Genomic DNA, 21,787 nt, shown 5'->3' on the forward strand with positions numbered 1-21,787 from the left:
TACTGTGTCAGTTGTGTTCCCCTCACAAAGTTGTGAGTGTGAGTAGTGTACTGGGGAGATGACCCCAGGAAATACCAGTTGGGAGGGGAGAGGGGAGACGGGGAAGGGCAGGAAGACAACAGAGGCATGTCATGCAGGAGGTTAGTGATGTAGGCAATTGGGTTCGGTCTGGCGGGGGAACTCTGGGAGGCAGCGAGGAGCACAGGACTGAGCGCATGGGAGCCGGGCCTTCATCCACTCACTCCTGAGACCTGCTGCTGCTGGGGGAGGTGGGGTAGGGGCCATTAACTCCCTGGCACCTGCCCTATACACATAGGCGAGTGGGCTTCGGCCAGAGAAAGCTTCAGGCAGAGTGGCAGGTGCTGGGAGCTGTGTAGTGGTGAGTGGGAAAGGTCATGGATGGGCACCAACAGCCTGCGCTTCTTCTGTAAGTGCTTGTTCCATAAATAATGGACCAGCAAGGTGAGGGCACTGCAGTCAGGAAGGGGTTTGCTGGACGTCCGTAGCTATTTCCCACCTGGAGCATCACCTATCTTCCACGGACAGTTAAGACCAAGAGAGAGACCCTGGCCAGCTGTCACCATAAATACCACGGGAGCGCCTGCTTTAGACTTCTGGCTATAGGATGTCCCATACAGCATCCCCCGTGGGGTGATAAAGCAGAGGAAGGGGATTCTTCTGAGGTCATTCTGGAAAGGGGAGCTGAATCTGTTGAGCGGCTGCTATGTGCCAGGCATATCTCATAGCAGGATCTCCTTGGGTCCCCAGAGTGACCGCAGAGGGAGGAATTACCCACTTCTGACAGGTAAGGAGCAGCTCAGAGAGATTAGCTAACTTGGCCCAAGGACCCATAGCGAACCAGGTTAGGCTGATTCTGAAAACAGGGCTTTTCCATTGTGATTCCTTCTCCTGATACCAAATTTAGGGGGTTACTATTTTATTAACTTTCAAATATGAATTGTGATTATTATCCCAGGGAAGGGATTGCCTTGAGAAAAGGCATGGCTGGTGGGTGCATGTTGCTGAACCCAACTTTTACAGTTGGTTCCCACAGGGCATGGATGTGGGATTCCAGTCGAAAGCCAAGTTCACCCTCTGGGAGTGGAACATGAGACCCCCCAGACCCACGGAGGTTTGGGCACAGCTCTCCCGGACCACTCCCCACCACACCATTCCCTGAACATGTGCAGAGTTCCTGCCTTCTCCCTGCCCTCCCTCTCCCCCACTGCCTTCCTCTCCCACCCAGCAAGTGCTGAATGCAACAATACTTAAATAGCACTCACATCCCCTCTCCTCTCATTGTTCCGAAACAATGGTGCTCTGTGACTCTGACCTCTGACTCCTCATCTGTCTTCCGCAGATGGGGTGACATCCATCACTCAGAGGGCAACCACAGTTTGCAGAAGCAGCAGAATCAGGTGCTCACCTGGCCTAACTTCCTTGTCCTTCCTTTCCCAAGGGACAATAAAAATCAGAGAATCACAGACTAGAGGTGACTCCACTACGGGTGGGATGGCAACACGCGGGGCCTGCTCCCATCCCCCACTCAGCATCCTGCCAGGTCTGCATAATCTGTTCCTGATGGAAGCGCCACCTCTTGCCCTGCCATTTGTCCAGCCACCTGTGGCCGCTGGCAGCTCAGGCCCAACAGTCTCATCTGTCATCGGGTGACTGCTCCAGACTGAGCCAAGTTGAAAAGTTGAGATAAAGAGGCCCAACATCAAAAGGCCTCCAGTTATTCTGCAAGCGTGTGACTTGGGATGGTTTCCCTGAGGTCGGCAAAGCCGGGCTGCTGAGAGGGGAGCTCTTGAGAAACTGTTTAGTCTCAACTTTATGTCTTTTGGATCCACAAGTGGGCAAGAGATCTTCAAAGGGTGGTGACGGGAAGAAAGGCAGGATTGATAGTTTAACTTGGCTTTCAAGATAAGAAACTTTAAGGACCAGTTCCGTCACAGCAGGGAGTCAAGTGCTGTGGGTGCCCTCTGGGTCAGTAACACCAGATTTTCACCAAATTCTGGAAAGAAACGAGTGTCTGAAATAGTCTGCTGTGTATTTAACAGATAATATAGCTTCCTTAACATCTGTGATTCAAAGAATTAGCAGATCTGATACTCGGCGTCCCCTGATGCTATGTGGCAATATTAATGTGCATAAGGGAATGTTCTTGAATTTACTAAGTTATTAGCATGTTCTGAGGGGCCCAGCACTGCATCTGGTAAACAGTAGGAGCTTAACAGATGTGTGCTGAGTGAGAATGTGCCTGGTATAGATTCAGGGACTAGGAATAGTGGTTCTCAGCCTTGGCTGCTCATTAGAATCACTTGATGAGCATTTTTAAAAATCCCAAAGCCCAGCTTTCACCCCAGACCAATTAGATCAGAATCTGCGGGGTGGACCAGGCATCTGCAGTTTTTAAAGCTCCCCGGGTGATTCCAATGGGCACCTAAGGCCAGAGACCACTGGTCTATGGACATGGGATTCTACTGGATGGAGTTTCCACCAGTGTGTGTTGGCCAGCCCTCCTTTTCCACCTCTGATTAGCCCTGACTGCAGTCAGGAGGCAGGTGGAGATTCCTCCTTTGGAGAAGGGACACCTCTGCCATGTCCTATGTCCTGCCCAAATGTTTCTTCCCAGGAGTATTGGCTGCCCCAGGTGTTGAGGGACCAAGAGGGCCCATTTGTGGATCTGTCCAACATCAGTGAGTTTCCTGTGGATCCAAGAACCAGCTGGAGAATGGGAGTTTTCAGGTGTCAATGGGCATCTGCCTCCCTTTATTCAACCTGACAATCTCATGCTCTGTGGCAAGCTGTTTCATTGCGTCACTCCCCTCTTCTAAAACTTTCAGTGGCTCCCCACTACCTTTGGGAAGTAGTTCAGACTTTCTGAGGATACGTGGGCTCGCCAGGGCCCAGCCCAGTCTCCTGTTTCAGCCCCATCTGCCACTGCACTTGTATGTTCCCCACCTGTCCTGAGAGATGGCTGTGACTTCCCACTTCACTGCAACGCCTACCACCAACGTGGGTGGAACAGAGCACGTTGTCCCCTGCACATTCTGGCCGCTGTGCCTATGTTTCTTCAGCCTGAAAACAGACTCCTTTCTTTAAATGCCACCTCCCCAGTGAAGTCCTTCTGGATTCTAGCAAGGGGAACAAAGTCTACCTTCTCTATGTTTTGCACGTGCGTCTATTAAATCACAGTCACCTTTTATGTGAATGTGAATTATGTGATCTTGAAAATAGTGTGAACTAAAAAGAGCCAAGTCTTGCATGACTTTAAAGCTTGCAAGCCCAGCCTGGAAGCTTGTGTGCGAGTTTTGGGATTACTGGGCTATATTTTAACATTCACTGTTGTTATTAGTTGCGTGTACTTTGTACATCCTATCGCAATGTACAGGCTATACAGCGCTCATGTCCAGTAACTCCAACTGGTGCTGAACCAAAGGCCAGCAAGTCAGCAACTTTGAAGTTCAAGTTGGAGGTAACACATGGTAAAGAAGGTTAAGCAACCACTGTGTTGTGCTGTGCCCTTATTTTTAGGAGAGAGAACATTTGCTAAAATATTAGAGATAATGCTGGAAAATGTAGAGAGCAGCATTAAAAGCAAAAATATGCTATGGTGGTTGTGGATTTAGGGGCTTGAGAGCATATCCCTGCAGCTTCATGGTCATTCCCAAGGGAAAATTAATCTCAAGTCTGTGAGTTTTAAATAATGTTGGGGCTGACGAAGGCCTCCCGTGAAAACAAAATTAAAGGGTAGTGGGAGATGAAAATAAAGCTTCCTTATGTCTGCACCCGTGGGCACTGCTGCTGTCCACTGCTGAGTTAAATTTGTTGCGGTCTGACCTGGGCTTCCCAAATGCTCAGCAACTAAAGATGGAGACTGAAGCCGTGAGGGCTAAGCCATTAGTGAGAGGCAGGAACGGACTGGGGAAGATATTGAGCGATTCAGGGCTTGCGAAGGATCTCAGTCTAACTTTTGTGTAACTGGTTTTTTTGTGAAAATGCAAGAATTCCTCGGGGTAAGGATGACAGGATGTTAAGATGCAAACTTTGGCTGAGGCATAATAGATGCTAAAATTCAGAGGAAAGCACTACGTCTGGTGGTAAAAATCCAAGATATAATGGCAAGGATATAACAAGAGTGGAGAAAGGATTTCTGAAGGTGGTTTTTAGAGACTACTGTTGGTGATGGGGAGAAGGTGTCTGCCTTTTAAGTCAAGTTTCAGGGGACCTTGATCAAACCGTCTGATTCCTGCCCAGGGAATGTAAGGGGAAAGGGATATGCTTGGCTTCCCTCTGATGGCAGAGTGAAAGAGAGGTGACCGCACAGATGTCACCTGCATTTCCAGAGACTGGGCAAAGATCGCCAAGTGGGATCTCTATGGGAGAGCCAGTGTGGGGTCCCCTTCGTCCTGTCCCAGAGGGCACAGTCTCAGCAACAGAAGCTGTAGGTATCTCTGGCTGTTTAGAGACTGAGGTTGGAAAAGGTTTTCCCTTTTCCAAAGGAAAAGAGTCAGCTTTGAACACCTGCACGGTCCAGTGAGTGCGCAACAGTACCTGATAAGTTAGACCTCTTCCATTTGACCACCCCCGTTGTGAGATTGCAGGGCTCTGGAACTACTCTCAGGAAAAGGGGGGAGGGCCAGGAGAAGCACAGTTGGAGGAAAGCAGAATCATACCCACGAGGCAGGCTTTCCTCCTGCAGCCTTGCCCTGGCCACGCGAGGAAGCCTTAACATCAACTTTTGATTATTTCATGGGACAGGACACTTTATGGATTTGTGAACTTGCTTTGAGACTTGAAGTGACCATAGGACTTTGCAGTACCCTAGAGTGACCTGGGGATGCACAGGACTGTCCTAGACGTCCTCCAAGGAGAGGGAAAGAGGGACAGGGTGGCTGTGCAAGCAGGACAAGACAAGCACCACCCCTGGGAGACCCGAGTCCACCCAGTGCTTTGGGGCTTTATCACTGAATAACCATTTCTTCCCCCTCAGCATCCTGGGCATCACCAAAGCAGGACCAGGGCATGTCCTTTCTGGTCCCATCAATATTTTATCTTTGAAAAAAAAGTTTAAATCCCCTTTACCTCTGAGCAGTAACGATGAAGCTAAGAACTTCCTCTTCCCCTGACAGGTGGCTTGTATCAAAGATCACACTGAATTCATACTAGAAAAAAAGAAGGTGACAAGTGGCATCAGCAGGCATTCCAACTAAACCGTGTTAGCTACAATCTTCCAGCAGCACGTGACCTCTAAGAAGTCAAGTGCATGACAAGCTTTATTTTTTATATGCATCTCTTCCTGAGCATCAGGACAGACGCACAGCTTTAAGAATAAAACCAGGCCTGGACCACACTGTAGCAAGAGTCCTTTCCAGCAACCGAGGTTCTCTTTAGGAAGTGACATGTTTGTCTCTGAAACCAGGACTTGCTAAGTTTCGCTCATACGCACCATCTTCCCGATTTTTTTTTTTTTTGCCACATCTGCATAACATATAACCTGTGATATTTACTTCACATCTTTATTGCCTCACTCTTTGTTTAAAGACTATTTTAAAAAGAAAATGTATGTCACTATCCTGGATGGGAATCTAGGATTACTTGCCATAAAAAGATGGGACTCGTAAAAATCAGCACAATGAAAACAAAGTATTGTTGAATTTTGTTGCCTGCTGCAGGCTCTGGGCCTAAGGTCTACTTTATTGAGGTGTTAAAAATGTGCTAGCACGATTGGGGATCTTCTCCTACATGTGGTTAGGATTGAACCGAGTGTTGAAAAGGTAATAACTTTCTCACTGTTGGAGTCAATGTTGTTTAGTGCTGTTTCCATATATCACCTAAAATCATCTCAGGTGTCCCCAGTGGTGACCATCCTGTGAGGTGGGGAACCCTGCCCAAAGCAAATGGCTTTCACTATATACTGGGGGTGCCAAAAAAATGTATACATAGTTTAAGAAAGGAAAAAACTGTATTAAAATTGTAATACTCAATATATACCGATAAAAAAAGATGAATACAAGCCATGTGCATACATTTTTTTGGCACCCCCAGTATATATGTGTGGGAAATATGGGAGGAACCTTTGGGTAGGCGGTGACAGAACCAGGCTCTACCACAAACTGACTATATGATCTTTACCAAGACACTTCATTTCTTTGCATTTCAATGAAAAGAAGAGGGTGGGCAAAATGATTCTTAAATTCCATCAAGCTCTGAACTCTACGGCTTATTTAACATCTAAATTTTTGACTTGCTTTATGACTAATTCTAGGTCGTAGTCTAATTTTGCAACAGTGGATGACACCACACTGAATGCTATCTGATAGGAATGAAAATTGGACCATTACACTGGACCATCATCTCCAGTGGCCATTGGACATCCCTTTCTAGACAAGCATTTCTGTTGCAGTGGGACTTGTCCGCTTACAGTGAGGGTGGGGCATGGAGACAGGACAGGAAGAGGAGCTGGAAGACACAAGGGAAGGGAACATCAAGAGTCTTATCCCAGCAAAGAGTCAGAACTGGCAGAAGATGTGAATTAAACACATTAAAGATCAGGTGAGGCGAAAAGCAAAAAAAGATTTGGGTGAGAAAACAAAACCAGAGATGGAGGCCTGGGAGAGCAGAAGGTCAGAAACGGGGCAGGCTGGTCATGAGAGAGAAACAGATGGCCAGCCAGAGAAAGCCCATAGTGTGGCCATGAGGCTCAGCAGGTGGCCTGTAGCCTGGTGACCCACAGGGTCTGAGGGCCAGGGGAGGGCAAGCTGGGCTGCAAATAGAGGGAGCCCCGTCCCTGCCAGATCCCTTCTCAGGCTTCCTCCAAGGAATTGACGCTCAGATCCTCTGCCTCCAGGTTTAGTCTTGCTATAGGTTTTAACTCTGTATGTGGGAGGAAGGCAGCAGCATTAACAGGGGGGGAAATTCAGCATTCTAACATTCACACTTCTGTCAGTTCTAGGACTATGTTGAGAGTTAATGAATTTTGACAAAATTTAATGTCCCACATTTCAACATTGCTTTGTTTTCATTGTGTTCATTTTTATGACTACCTTCTCTTTCCGGCAAGTAATCCTGGATCCTCTTATGATAGTGGTACAGTCTTTCCTTCTACAATAATCCTTAGACTAAAGCTAGCAAGATGGACCTTAGGTTTGTTTGGGATGTAGGCTGAATTTTATAATGACATGGCAACGGTTAAATTTTTTTCAATTAAGTCTATTTTCTGTTGCTCAGTAGATTTCAATTAAATGTGTGTGTGGAGGTGCCATGTATGTTACTGTAGGCAAGGATGGCCGAGGTTCAGGGGCTTCCTCCTTCCTCCTCACCCTACCTGGAGTCCAACAAAATTTGGCCTATATTCTACCAGCTCTTGTAATCCCCTTTCTAAAGGCAGCCACATCTTGAGGTTTCCCTTCTTCTGGGGTGAATGTGGGCAGCTGAGAAACAGCCAGGAAAAGGCTCGGGAATTATGGATGTAAATGTCACAGTACTTTGAAGCAGGTATATTTCAAGGAGGCTGATGGGTTCAAGCGATTTACTAAGAAATGAGCACATCTTCTTTCTCACTAGAACAGTCTCACAATTGGCTTACAAAACGGCTACTATGGATTAGGACCAAAATGTCTTAGAGATGAAAACAATCCAATCCTATGACATAGGCAGGAGAGGAGGATTAAGCTTTCCCTTATTTTAGGAGAAAAAAAAGTTGCAAAGGAATATGAAATTTCCTTCAAATCATAGCAGGGAAAATAGCTTCCATTTCAAAAGGCAGACTTTAGATTCTAGTTTTGCCACCAAAAACCGCATCTTCTACGTATCTTTGCATCTCCTCATGACAGGACATACAGAATGTTCCATGAATGTTGGAATATGCTGCGCTATGTTATTGTTTGAGCTTAGAAAATTTGGCTCCTTATAAATATCAGAGTGACTGTCCTTTGTTTTACTTAAAAAAATAAAGTGCAATACAATTATTGAGGTTTCAAGAATTTTAAGAAGTCTCTTAAGAAAATTGTGACTACCTAGGGGAGTCAGAACTGTAGGAACTAGCCCAGATACATCACATCAGCTCTTATTTTTGTCTCAGGAAGTCCAAGCGTGGAATGTCCCAGAAAAACAAATTTCAAGAAGGCCAAGCAGATGCTGCTTGCCAAAGCGTGAAGGCCGTGGCGAGTCTCTCACATTTGGGTGTGTCATATGGATCAAAGAGGAAGAACACATGGCCATGGCCCGTCTGAAATATCCTCGGAGTAGAGCGCCCTGGACAGGGGCGAGGCCATGGCCAGGCACGGAGTTGCTGGCCACCCCAGCTGCTGCACGAGGAAATCTCAGGGGGAGGAGGCTGGTGGGAAGGCGGGAGCCCACTGCTAAGGAAGGGCCCCATCTCTGCCCCTTACCTTTGACTTCGACCTCATGAATGGAAATCCCACACTGCATTTGAGAAAGTCTGATTCCAGCAGTTCACAGGAAATGCCCATTTCCTCCTGAAAGACAAAAAACACCAACAGATGGGCTGGCTGCACAAAGACAGATGTGTGGAAGTGGCCTGGGAGACAAACTGAGACTTCAGCAGACATGGTCCTTCTTTAGGGCAGTTCTCAGACAACAGCCATTATTGGCTGTGGTGGGCTGAGGAACCTCTGACCAGGATGAGCCCCAGTCTTCCTCTGGCTGCCCACCCTTCCCGTGGGTTTCCTGGGAAGACAGGTGCAGAGGAGAAACCCACTCTTCACTCTTAACTAATATTTTGGCTGGGAACCCCGGTGACCTGCTCCCCTGGTGAACTGGGCTGGGCCACATGTGAGCTGGACGCCTCCTAAGGTTTGGATGAAAGGCAATGAAGGTGTCTCTCTGACCCCTTTCTGCTCACCGCACACCCTAATCCTGCCTCTCCAAATCTTGCTAGTTTAGGAAAGTCAAACCCTAAGAAAATCACACCAAGAAAACAGGGATTCTTTCTCCAGCCTGAAGTGGTGAGAGCTGAGCTGCTCCCCTGCAAGCCTCCCCAGGACAGGGGTGGGGGGAAGGGGCCAGGAGAGGTTTTCCAGTGTAGCTGGCTTGGGATGGACTCCACATTCAGCGGCATGAGAGAACCAGGAGAAGGGCACCGGGAGTTGCTGTCTTTCCACCCGTCTACATGGCTTACGACCAAGGTCAAAGGAAAGCCAGGAGGCTCTTCATAACCCACAGAGCCTCTCCAAGACACAGAAGCAAATCAAGACTTCCAAAGGGAGACAGTGTGTTTGCAGATTTGGGAGAAGGAAGAAGCAAAGAACAGAACAAGTACTTGCTGAGTGTCCGGGAGCCAGGACACTGAAATTCAATGAGGCCATGTGACTTCCCAAGGTCATTCTTGGCTGACTCTAAAACATGTCTCCTTCCCCATTCCACAGCCCTAAATTTCTAGAGGGAATGAGCACAGCCAACAATACAATGGCAGCCAAAAGGAACCAACTGGTATGGATTCCGGCTCTGAAATGCTGTCTGTGCTCTCTCCTCCAATTTCCAAGAAACGTACCTCAGTTCAGACCAACAGTTCTAGTCCTTTAGGCAGGTGGAATAAAATGTTTTAATTGTGTGTCCAATTAGGGTAAAAAATATGAGCAGTTACCACAATATACCCATTTAGTCATAATTTATATACATATACTATCGTAATATGTTATGAACATTGCCAAACACACAAAAAGTAGAAATGACAAAAGATAAATAACTACTTCATGGGATTAGAAGTCAAGATAGTAATTGGGAAGCAGGAAGTGAAAGGGATTTTTTTTGTGCTGGGAACATTCTTGGGTGTGATCACTGAAAATTCAAAGAGCCGTGGGCTCTTAATGATTTGTGTACTTTGGTCTGTTTGTTAAATATCAATAAAACTTAGAAAACAGCAACACCCCTCCCCCCCAAATACAATGGAATGAAAGATAGGAAATACAGAAATATAAAAGGAAACTAGTTTATCTGGCAGCATCCAATCTTAGAGATAACTGATCTCAGTGATTATAAGTGTTCTTTTTTCCCCTGCTGGCAATTTCAATAAGGAAAACCAAAGAATAATTTCTTAAATGCTGTCTCAAGGCCTGCATGTCCCAAAGACTTGTCCTAATGATTCACCGTGGGTGGCCTCTTATCACGGTCCTCTTCCTCATGTTCCTCCCACAGAAGCAACGTCTACAATTGACCCAAGTAGAAGCTCCTCTAAATCCTAGCTAATCAGCCTGTGGGCCTCAGAGGCAGTGAGCCCAAGCCTAGGGTGACCTTAGCTCTCGGTTTCCCTGGGACATGGGACAGTCCTGGCTCATGTCTGTCATCCAGGTGTCATTTCTCTCAAGAGCATCCCAGTACATATGCGTATATATGAATTACATGATTATTCAAGCCAGTTCTGAACACCTTTTGTAAAGCTCAATGACTCACTGGAAATCCCTTTCAAGCCAGGAGGGAGGTTTTCAACGTACGTCAAAGGCCTATCTGTTCTTGAAGTAAAGATTTACTGCCCCGAAGACTTCTTCAGTTTTTGCTTGTATGTGAAGGAATGACTGGGGCTTCAAACATTTACTCTGGAAATTGACGGGACCTCACTTTACCTAGCTTTGGCTAAGACCACTGTTGATTGTTCAAGAGATGCTGAATGGCCTTAATTTTGTTAATCCCAAAATGTGAGAAAATAACATTTAAACCAGCATTGACTGTATTATTCCAGGTCTCTCTTCCACCCTGCTTAGTCTGATAGAAATGACAAAATTCTGGGTGCATCTTGGTGGAGATAAGCAAAAAAAGTGAAAAGCAGAGACATCTCTAGGAATGACAGAGCTCAGCATCTGGGTCCTGACTCACATGCTCCTGGCCGGTGCTACAAGAAGGGATGCCACAGATCACCCTCCTGCCACCTGTCAGCGCCAGTACCGCCCTCCTGTGGCTATTTCAGCTGCATGACCATAAGATTTTTTAATTCTATTCCCTGCTGTCCCACTACAATTGTGAGGTAAAGAAGCCTCTCAGAGCGTGGGTCTCGGCAAACACTGTGGCCCCCTGTGTGGTCTGTGTAGGTACTCCACCCAGAACCCCTTTACGAGGAGGGTTCAACAGCCCCAGCTGAACAGGAGGTGCTTTGTCTGGGAGGTTACGATGCCCTCCCCCACAAACACTCTGCGGCCTATGACTGACGGGTGTAAAAGGCTATCCCTTTGCCTCAAGGTGAGACCAGCTCTGTTGTGCAAGTCCTGTTCCTGAGCCCCCACAGGATTAGGCTCAGCAGACTCCAGCTGAGAGCACAGCCCCGTTTGACTCCTTCCTCTGCCCCATCCTGGTCCCTTCCCTCTTCTTCTCCCAAGAGCATTTCCCCAATAAGTCACTTGCACGGGTCTGGTGACGCTGACCTCAGACAATTCTCTTTATAGACAAGGGTCTGGGCACTGAAAACCACTGAAAAGTGCGGGCATTTGCTCCCAGGTGGGAAGAGGCAACAGAAGGGGACACTCAAATTCTAATAAATCTTGTTTACATCCATACTAGCCAAGAGAAAACTTCCCTAACAGCAGTTTATAACATCTGCACAGCTCTCCCATCAGGGAAGCACCTGACCTCAAAGCAGCATCTCCACCCTCTTTGTTCTGGTTTCTGGTCATGCCCAGGGTATTCCCTAAAATACCAGAGTCAGGATGGACCCCCTTGGTAGTCAGGCAGGTACCCTGTAGGCACAGAAGGACCCAGAGAAGCTTTAAAAAATGGATTCTGGGGAGATGTGGCTAAACTCAGCTGTCCTGCTTCAGGCAACACCAGTGGATGGACAGCGCTTTTTTGGGGGTTGTTTATTACCTCTGCCAGGCACTTGGTACCCGCCAGAAAGTATATGAGAGCCATCCCAGGGACCAGGTTTCTCCTTGGCTCTGGTTCCTTCCATGTCCTAGTCATCGCTTCCACCGACTTCAGCTTGGACAACTTGACTTTAGCATTGTTGCAAAACTTAGGGTCATCAGCTCTTAGCCCTCTGGGAATGTGGACCAGTGAACAAACTCTCTATCCTTAGTCCCTGGTTGCCAGGCAGTGTAAACATCGGCTCACCCAGTTCATACACAGTACAAATCTACTACAGAATAAAACTAAAACCTTTCTGCAAAAGATGCAGGCTTTCATGAAATCAATGAAAGTAATATTGGAAAACTGCTTCCACCACTGAAAGCCATGGATAAATCTGGATCTGGCAGCGTTAGGTCAGCTCACTGTTGAAGAAGTCAAAATTTTCCCTGGGTGATAACACTTTAAGCTGCTTTAGAAGGAGACTTTAAATTAAAAAAAAAAAAAAAAAGAGAGCCCTTGGGAAAAATATGCCATTGTAAAGATGACCTTTGTGTGTGTGTGTGTGTGTGTGTGTGTGAGATTGCGCTTTAAAAAACAGGTAAAATATGAAGCAAAGAATGTTCCTTTATGATGTAGAAGCAACATTCACCTGTAAAAGCTGCCTATCCAGCACTCAATGCCTTCTTTTGTTTCAGAAATTAATGCACTGTTATTTTAAAGATGCCAATAAAGCAAATAAGTTCTTGCCTTGGGTCTAAAATATCCTCGACAATTATAATCACGATGTTATAAAAGCTGTTCAATGGAGGATGATATAAACTTACGTTCATAATTTTCAGTTTCATTTTTCAAGTAGAGTCCCAATCAAAACTTAAAAATTTTGTTCTTATTATGAAATTTTGGACCCTATTGTAAGAAGATTCACATCTTCTGGCTTTTTTCCCAGTCCCACTTTTTCTTGGCTAGCAAGGATATCCAATACCATAAAATGCTATCAGGGTTTCTCCCTGGCGATTATAAGTGATTTAACTAAAATTTTCTCGTGTTTTTTTTTTTTTTTTTTAACCAGCACATTTTACTCGCAGGATCAGGAAAACATCAATTAACATTTTTTAGGACATAATAATGAAAAGCTTGGTTTGTGCATGTTCACCTCTGTATTCTCAGTGCCTGGCACTGAGCCTGGCCCTTAGTAGCCCCTGAGTTCACACTTATTACATGAACGGGCCTTGGCTCATCTCGGATTCAGATGAAGGGACTAAAAGACGCAGCTCATTTGCTGGTCTGTCTGGCATGGGCGATGCTTGCCTTGGCAAAGTCCCTCCCTTTTCCAGACATACCTCGGCTGTCCCGGCCCCGGGAGCTTGGCCAACGGAGCCAAGCTCCAGCCCTATTTGTAACATGCGGTGGTTGGCAGGAAGAATCAGATAAGGAGGTTAGTAAGCCTCTGTGGCCTTTGGGCGTCTTCCTCTCAATCGCTCAGCATTTGACTTCCCTGTGGAGCGGTGCTTTATTTGACCACCAACACAGTGCTCTTTGGGGAGCAGCAACGTCTGGTAAAGGCGTTATGCTCAGTGCCAGGGTGAGTTTGAAATCTGACTTCCCATTTTCCACTTCCCACATGGGTTTGTCAAACTGAAGATGACCCTGACGTCTCCATAGCTGGCTGCCAGGCTGGCAGTCTGGTGTATGGCTAAGACCCTCTTCCTTCTCTAGGCTTACCAGGTGACCTTCCATGTCAAGGGAGTTAATACAGAATTCAGGTGAATTTTGGAAGCATTTAGTCCCCAATACCCTAATCAACGGAGGAGACAGAGGTGAGCAGGTGTTCCCAATCACTTGGGCCAGTGAGTTAATTGAAAGAGTTTATTCATAGGAAATACTTTATTGGCCCCATTCAATGATGAGTCAGCCTGAGCCTCACCAGCAAAAACAGTGCTATTCCCACAGGGGAATCCTTTGGGACAGGGCTCGTGAAATTCCTACCCATGAAGAAAAGCACATGAGCTTGCGGCATGGAAAGTGCACAAGCTTTGGCACTAGTGTCCCAACTTTGATTATTGGCTCCCATATGCAACAGCTCTGTGTCATCAGGCAAATTAACTATCCTTTCCACAGCCTCCATTTTCTCACCTGTACAATGAAGTCATAACTTTTGCTGGCCTGCCAGAGCTCATCAGCTTACAAAGATGGAGTACACAGACGGCCCCTACTCAGGAACGGCTGACTACATGCCAGGAAGCTCCTCTGTGGTAGCTTCTCTTTTTATGCCCATTTTATAAAGAGGAAATTGGAACACAAAGAAGTGTATCACTTGCCCAGAGTTTCCTAGCTAGAAATATAAGAATGGATCACAGGGATTCAAGATGGAGAACACCAAACAAGGAACAACAAGGTCCCCTTCCCGCCTTCCCCCAAAGAATCCCCAGAAACTGAGACTGAAAGGTGGGAGCACAGACCCTGTGAACCAAAAGTAGCCTTTAAGGAGCCTGAAACACAGGGTGACTCTAGCATAGATGCCAAGTCAGGCTGATGGCCTGGCAAGGCAGGGGCAGTGGTTACAGACCTTCTGCTGGTTAGGAGCTGGCAACTGAACAGTCAGAGGGAACCAGAGGTGATCACCCATAAACGTGGGGGGTTTGGGGAAGCCGGGCAAAGAGAGTGCTACAAAGCAGGTTCCTTTCTTAAATTTCATCAAAATCCCCATTTGGAAGCAAAGGCTCAAGACTATTCTGGGTTTGAAAAAGTGAAGCAAGCAGGAGGCATAGTGAGAACAACTGTTGGGGAGAGCTAAACCACACAGCTGTGGAGGAGAATTTTTGCTTTCATAGCGAAGTATCACATTGGGGAGAGTGCAGGCTGAATAACACAGTACTAATCCAGACAGTGGGAGGTCAGCCGTGACACTGGGCAGCAACGGTCTGATTCAAGTGGTTCCCAAACAGGCCTCTTGACCCTTAGGAAAAAAGTGCTTTGAAGTAAGTAAATAAAAAAAAATCTTACATTTTGAAAACCAATACAAATTGGAAATGACTTGAATAAACCGTCTTATTCCAGTAATAGGCCCCTCCTTGGTGCATTTCATCAACCCTGTTTAGAGCTAATCTTTATATTTCCCGAGAGTGAAGACAAATAAAAACACTTTGCTAAATGCTGGTGATTGCCCCCTTTGGGACCACAGGAATATGAACTTGAGAATCTAAACAAACAAATAAATAAAAATAAATCAACCATGCCCTATGTGAAGAACCCAAAGTAAAGACCAGTAGCCATGCTTTCCAACAATTCAGTATTTGATGTTCATCCAGGAAGTTTTTCCTCCTGTTAAATAGAAGCATCTCACTTATTCTTCGATTTTTTTTAAAAAAAATGGTTTCTATTCTTAGATTTAAAAAAAAGAGAGAAAGAAAGAAAAAAGATTTCCCAGAGCCTGCAAATTCTTGATCAACAAACTAAGAATTCAAAGTTAGATTCCATCTCACAAATCAAATTATTTTGGTTTTCTATCACTCTTTTCCTTTGCCCTACGGGCTTGACTGAAAAAAAAAAAATAGGGTGGGGACCTCTCCTGAAATGATAGGAAAGAATTTAACATCATGGCATAAAAACAATTTATGAGTGGTGTTTGGATGAAAAGGTTGTGTAGGAGTCAAGTGTTTGAGGGATACTTATTAATCCTGGCCAGGAATCTTGTCTAAGAAATGTACTTCAATGAAGAGTTCCATTCCACCTACCAACCCACTTACACTCCTGCCCACTCAAAACTCACTTGTGAAGAATCTTGCTGTGAAGGGCCTTGTGACTCCAAGTGTGGTCCTTGGATCAGCAGCAGGAGGACCACTTGGGAGCTTGTAGAAATGCAGATTCTCAGGTCCCACCCCAGACCTGCTGAATCAGAATCTGTATTTTAACAAGATCCCCAGGTGACCTCGGTGAACACGACCATTTGAGAAGCACTGTCGATATCACTGAGCCTATCACACAGGAAACGTGATGTCAATCTATGGAGACCACCTTCCTCATGCTCTCCGCTCTCCAGAAAAACATGCCCACTGCTGATGCTATTTGAGGGCTAGTGTCTGTATGTGGACGTGCTTTCCTGGAGCTGGAGACCTGCTCATTCGCATGACCCTTATCTGGGCAGACTCTGGGACAAGGATTGGGGTGCAAGTAGTTTGTCTGGGAGGTGACGTCAGGGCCCTCTGTGAAGGAGTGGGGAAGTGTGCCATCAACTGGGGAGAAAGGTGGGCATCTATCCTTCAACACCTGCCTCTCCTTGGTTGGGAGCTATTACGGGAATACTAACTACCCCGTGTTTCCAGCCCCCTCGGTGTTTGAATGCAGCACGCTCCTATAGCCAAGAAGGCCCCCAGGCAGAGAGCTGCAGGAGGCCTCAGCCTGCAGAGGAACTGTCTCAGGTGGTCTCCGAGGTGGGTGGAGGGACTATGAGAGGGCAACCTCTCTCCAACCTCTCCCCTCTCCACAAGCAATAGGGGTAGCAAAGCTGTGGACTGAGAACAGAGGCCGGAGACAGTTACTGATGAACTTCTCCTGGCCGCAGATAGAGATGGGCCTGAGAGAGGACGCCTCCGCAGTCCAGCACCCCTGGAGGGTGTCTCCAGTGAGCATGCTGTGGGCTCGAGAAGCTGTCTCAGGGGGCAGTGGCTTCTAACCTCTTGACTCTGGTTGGCACATCCACTTTGCTACTTCTGGACACATCTCAGGACTCTCCTTAAAGAACTGGCGTCCTCTAATATTTAGGGCAGTTTGTTATCCCGGAAGAGCAAAATCATGAGTTTATAAAGAAATATTATTGTGCAAAGGAGGGATGTACTTTTTTAGGTTCATTCATAATAGGTATTTGGCATGGACAGAAAAAGTGTTTCTATGTATACATTCAACATTTTGCAGCATATTTACATTCAAGTTACATTTCCAAATTCTCATTTTCTTGTTATCACAGGTGTCAATATTTTTCTGTATTTTGTTTATAATTTTATTTTTTAAATAAAAGTTTATAAAGATTAAAAAAAAAAAAAAGAACTGGCGTCCTCTTTTAGGATGATCTCTCCCTCCTTTCTCTTTCCTTGCTGCCACAACAAGTCAGCTCCAATCTCCTCCCACCTAGACCAGCGCAAAACAGCCTCTTGGTGGACGTTCTTCCCTTCTTTCTGCTGTTCCACAATCTGTTCTACAAGCTGCCCAGGTGAATCTCGATTCACTATAATAAGTCCTCACTTAACATTGTTGATAGGTCCTGTGACTTAAAGCGAAATGACGTATCGTGAAACCAATTTTGCCATTGGCTAACTGATATAAACAAAAGTTCCTACAGCATCTCTCCAACGTTATAATGAAACATTTAATGACATGACGTTATTCAAGGACCTACTGTACTTGGTTCATTTTTGCTCAAAAGCTTTCAAAGGTTATTAACAACCAACACCCTTCACCAAGTCCTAATTGGGCATGAGCCCTGGAATCACCTGGGAGCCAGATACCATGCACAGCTGTTCAGACTGTTGACTGCACACGAGACCTGGTTGCAAGGGAGAGAGGCTGAAATCCAGCCCATGCTTCTCTCACCAAGCCCTGCACCCTGACAAGAGGCTGGGGACCACCAGAGGGGGCTCTTCTCTCCAATTTGTATAATGGTCCTAGAAAGACTGATGACTATGGGGAAAGTTTTGTAAAACAAACAAACAAAAAGATCCAGATGGAAGCCCCACTGTGGACCCACTGAATCAAAGCACACAGCATGGGCAGCCATTTACTGAAAACTTCCCTGGGTGGTTCCAAGGTGAGAAACCTTTCATCGCTGGGTTACCTTAAAATAATTGTTAAAGATGCAGGCTGCATGCCCCACGCTCGAGTGGGGTTCTTTAGAGCAGAAGCGGGGTCAGGAAATCTGGATGTTGAATCATCTGAGGCAAGTGTTCTCTGTATTAGTCTTTGAAGCACTGGCCCACGGGCTGGGACTAACACTGCCATTTTGGCAGTTAAGATATTGAGACCCAGAGTGTAAGGCAAGTGCTTTCCTGGGGTTCCCACTCTGCTGAGAATACCTGTCATATGGCCTTTCCTGCCTAAGAGTCTCAGATGGAGCCTGCAGACTGTGCCCTGCCCACACGGCCCTGGGGCAGTGACACAGAGATGATTTCTGGAGAGCAAGGCCAGCTGCAGCACGGGTGTTCCCTCCTGCTGTCCAGGAGGAAGCGCAGCCATTCGTTCAACAAGTGTTTCTTATTTTGCCTCAAATGGGAAACAGCTTCCATAGAATACTTATGTATGAGACACGTATGTTTTCTGTTATGTCTTACATTCCTTTGTTCATTCCCTCGGTTAATAATTATTTATTGAGCAGCCTCGATGTCCTTCATTAGGCCACATGCCTTTATAATACAGTCTTCAAGGGGGCATTCCCAGCCTGGGAGGCAGGAGAAGGACCGAGCTGTTGGAGGAAAGACGCCTCTGTGATGGATGCTCGGGCGGGGCGTGCTCACAGGGCGGAAACCGATCTCCCTACAAGAGAAGCTTAGCTTCCTGCCAACCTCACCCCCAGGAGCCCCATTTTTACAACTCATTATTATTACCATTGCTTCACCTTTCCTTTAAATTAGCTAACAAATCTTTAAATTATGGGATCCAATACTGGACAGAATGACCTACCCCTCGGAGTCATACCAGTGCTGACTGCAGTGGGAAATTTTAGTTCACCATTTGAACACATAGGTCACAAGCTATTACAAATGGCAATAACTACAAAATACCACTCATAAAATGGCAAGGTCTAGCCGAGGGTCCTCTTGGCAGAACAGTATCCAGCAGACTCAAAGGTTGAGTGCAAGACTTGTGCTCTGTTACTAATTTATTCAACAGATCTTACTGGACTCATCTCACGTGCCAGGCATGGAGGCTCACAAGTGTCTGCTAAATGGCAGACATAGAGTAATGGCCTTGGCAGCTGACCTAACAGAGAAACATACACCAATGAGGGCTCAGCTTTAGGAAAGGACCATAGGAGGACAGGCAAGAGGACACAGGCTGCTTCTTAGGATGTTCTGATGGTGCACACAGCAAGGGCAGGCCTGCTGCCAAGAACCTGGAGTATCAATACACAGTTAGAATTACTGCAAGTCCATTTCACAGCACTCAATTAAGAAGGACTGCTACTATAACTCAATTCTAAAGGTGTATGTCCTTTTGGTATTTTCAAGAACAATATGGGGAGGCGGGCTTTGTGTTCTAGGATTATACTTGATTTTCTCTATATTTGGTTTCAACATTTTCAGTTATGGCTCAGCTGTTTAAAAATGACTTACACACACAGAGAGGAAGGGGTTACTTTTCCGTTGTTTCAATGGCTGGATTTTAAGTTCAGTCTTGCTAGAGTTGTTTGTGAAAAATTTACGATTTTTGTCGTGGTTTTTTTTTTTTAAAAGCTGCAGGGTCATAAGATTGCCTAAGCCTCAGTATGTTTGTTCTGAACTTGTTGGAATATACTAGACTTACGATTGTGTCAGCTGCTGGCTTGGTTGTGGGGGAGAGATGAATGGACTGACCGATTTATTACTTCCCATGCCCCAGTCTTGCAGAAGTAGTTGATTGGTCAGCACTTTCTGTGTCTCCATCTGTCATTTTCTAGGTGTTTCTCCCCACAGGGCAGTTTTGCTCATTCTTTGTTCTCCTTTGAAAATGTTTTCACTTGTACTGCTTTCCATGTTTCTTTTTCTTTCTACAATGTTATCGACTCTATTCCCTATGCTATACATTGCATCCCCGTGACTTCCTTATAACTGGAATTTGTGCTTCTTAATCCCCTTCCCTTTTTCTGTCCTTCCCCCGACCCCCTCCACAGTGTTTTGTAGTTCTGCTTGCATTGGCTAGACTGACCACATGCCATTTCCCTGACAGCAGGGCATGGGAAGGATGGGCACACACACTGGCGGCACGCCACCATGTCCCCGGGAGGTGTTCACCATGCATGGCTGTGCACGCTGACTCCCAGCCATGCACCTGCATCTTTTGTTGGAGGAGGGCCCTCGGGCTGCTGGACCCCTCTTTCCTTATGAAGGTGGAGAGATGGAAGAGCTTGGGAATTCACACCTCCTTGGGGGAACCCGTAGCCAAGCTCCCTTGTCCCTGATTGGGACACTCTGAAGTGTGACCTAGACTTTGGATCGTGCCAAAAATACCCACTTCTCTCTCCCTGCTGATCACTTTGACGTCACCCCTTTGCTTGGCCTCCTTCTCCATTCCCCTAGTGGTTTCTACTGGGAACGGTTCCTAGTAAATCACGTTTACATGATGTCTCGTCTCAGGATTTTATTCTAGGGAACTCAGACTGAGAGAGTGGGAAAGAGACCATCAGAGAAACCCAGCTTCCCTCCTGTCTCCGTGCCTCAGGTAGGCCCATGCCAAGCTGGCGTCAGCATGAGCATTTTAGGTTGGAGCAAATGGAAGCCCCTTGTCCTTGCGAATGCGTGATGCAGGGCAGAGCAGCTTCCGTGGGACTGTCAGTCCGAGCAAACCAGGATCTCGCAAAACAAAGAATTCCAGCCGCCAAACATTAAGGATGCAGCTGAGATGGGTGTGCTGCCTTACATGGCTTACATATTGATTTTATTCCACTTAAGTGCCTCTTCAACATGGACTCATTTAATTATCATTCCTAAGCGTTTCCTCTTTGTCCGCACTATCTGCCACCCACACTGTCCACACCAGGTTCCAGGCAGGGGCCCTGAACAGCAGGTGAAAGCCACTCTCCTCTTTACAGAGCTTCCCAGGGGAAGAAACTGAGAACCTGGAAACGTCCCAACTTGTGATTGCATGATGATTTTTTTCAAACTGATTTGGATTCGAATCTTAGTTCTGTCAGTTACCCAGCGGTGTCATACAGACAGTCATTTCCACACCACAATCTTGCTAAAAGGGTTTAACAAGTTACTGTGTTGGCTGCCGCCGTGGGGGTGGTGGTTGTTGCTATTAGGCTCTATAGAGTGACTTTTCAGGTATGTCTTTGCTCTGCCACCCACAGCTGCTGGCAAATCCTTAGGCTGTTCAAAGCTAGTCCCCGAGTCAGACCCTCGACCTCGCTGGGCTTCCTGTAAACTAAGATGACAGAGCTAATGTGGACTGAAATTTGGCCACAGGACCGACACTGCTCTAAGCACTTTGTTAGGATGAACCGATTTATGCTTCTCAACAACTCAACAACAACAACTCTGTGAGGTATTAGATGGTGCACTTTGCAGATGAGGGTACGCAGGCCCAGGGAGGATGAAAGAACATGTCCAAAGTCACACAGCAGCTACACAGTACAGCTAGAACTTGAGTCCGGTGGTCTAAACCCAGAGCCCACACTGCCTCACAGATGCCAGGAGGCAAAGGCGCCCTCAGGGGCACGGTGCATAGGAGGTTGTCTTTCCTTTGCTCTGCGATAACCTGCCTAGAGCACCGCAGTTCCCAAGCTTTACAGTGCATCAGGGTCACCCGGAGTAGTGTTAAAATGCACACGGCTGGGACTCACTTCCTGAGTTTCTGGTTCAGCAGGTCTGGGAAGGAGTCCCTGAATAGGCCTTTTTAATCAGGTCCCAGGTGAGGTGGATGCTGGTGTCAGACCATACTGAGAGTAGCCCTGACCTAGATTCTTAGGACACTGGTCCCAGGCAGGACCCACAATGAAGGACTGTCTCACGAGAGAGTGGACGTGGTCTGCTGAGCCAGTAGACACCTGAGTGGTCTCTTCCAGTGATGCTGGGAAGTCTGCAGGGCCCTGTGCTGAAGGATGGAAACCTTTCACAGGTCACCCCCTGTCACTGTGACACCCAGATGGCACTTTGCTCCAGGCTGCCTCCAACTCCCCCTCTAAAAACTGGAGCTAGAAAATGAATTTTACAATGGTGCTGTGGTAAGGGAAGGGAAGGGTGAGGAGGGAATGGAAAAACATCTACAGAGAGCCTTCTCGTGTCTAGCCCTTGGAGTGCCA

The 21,787-nt window shown here is 46.6% G+C and overlaps 1 protein-coding gene across 1 annotated transcript in view; it reads right to left on the bottom strand.

Moving 5' to 3' along the window:
• ITGA9 (integrin subunit alpha 9) overlaps positions 1–21,787 on the bottom strand; it is a 303,581-nt gene that overhangs the window by 57,755 nt on the left and 224,039 nt on the right. Inside the window, exons 19-20 of the mRNA XM_019727631.3 lie at positions 8,397–8,483; positions 5,089–5,168 (exon numbers count right to left, since the gene is read on the bottom strand). Coding sequence (XP_019583190.3) covers positions 5,089–5,168; positions 8,397–8,483 — 167 coding nt within the window. The remainder of the gene's footprint in view (positions 1–5,088; positions 5,169–8,396; positions 8,484–21,787) is intronic.

The sequence above is a fragment of the Rhinolophus sinicus genome, chromosome 5 (assembly GCF_057876585.1).
Source record: "Rhinolophus sinicus isolate RSI-liver-muscle chromosome 5, RSI-T2T, whole genome shotgun sequence".
In the NCBI taxonomy this organism is placed as follows: domain Eukaryota; kingdom Metazoa; phylum Chordata; class Mammalia; order Chiroptera; family Rhinolophidae; genus Rhinolophus; species Rhinolophus sinicus.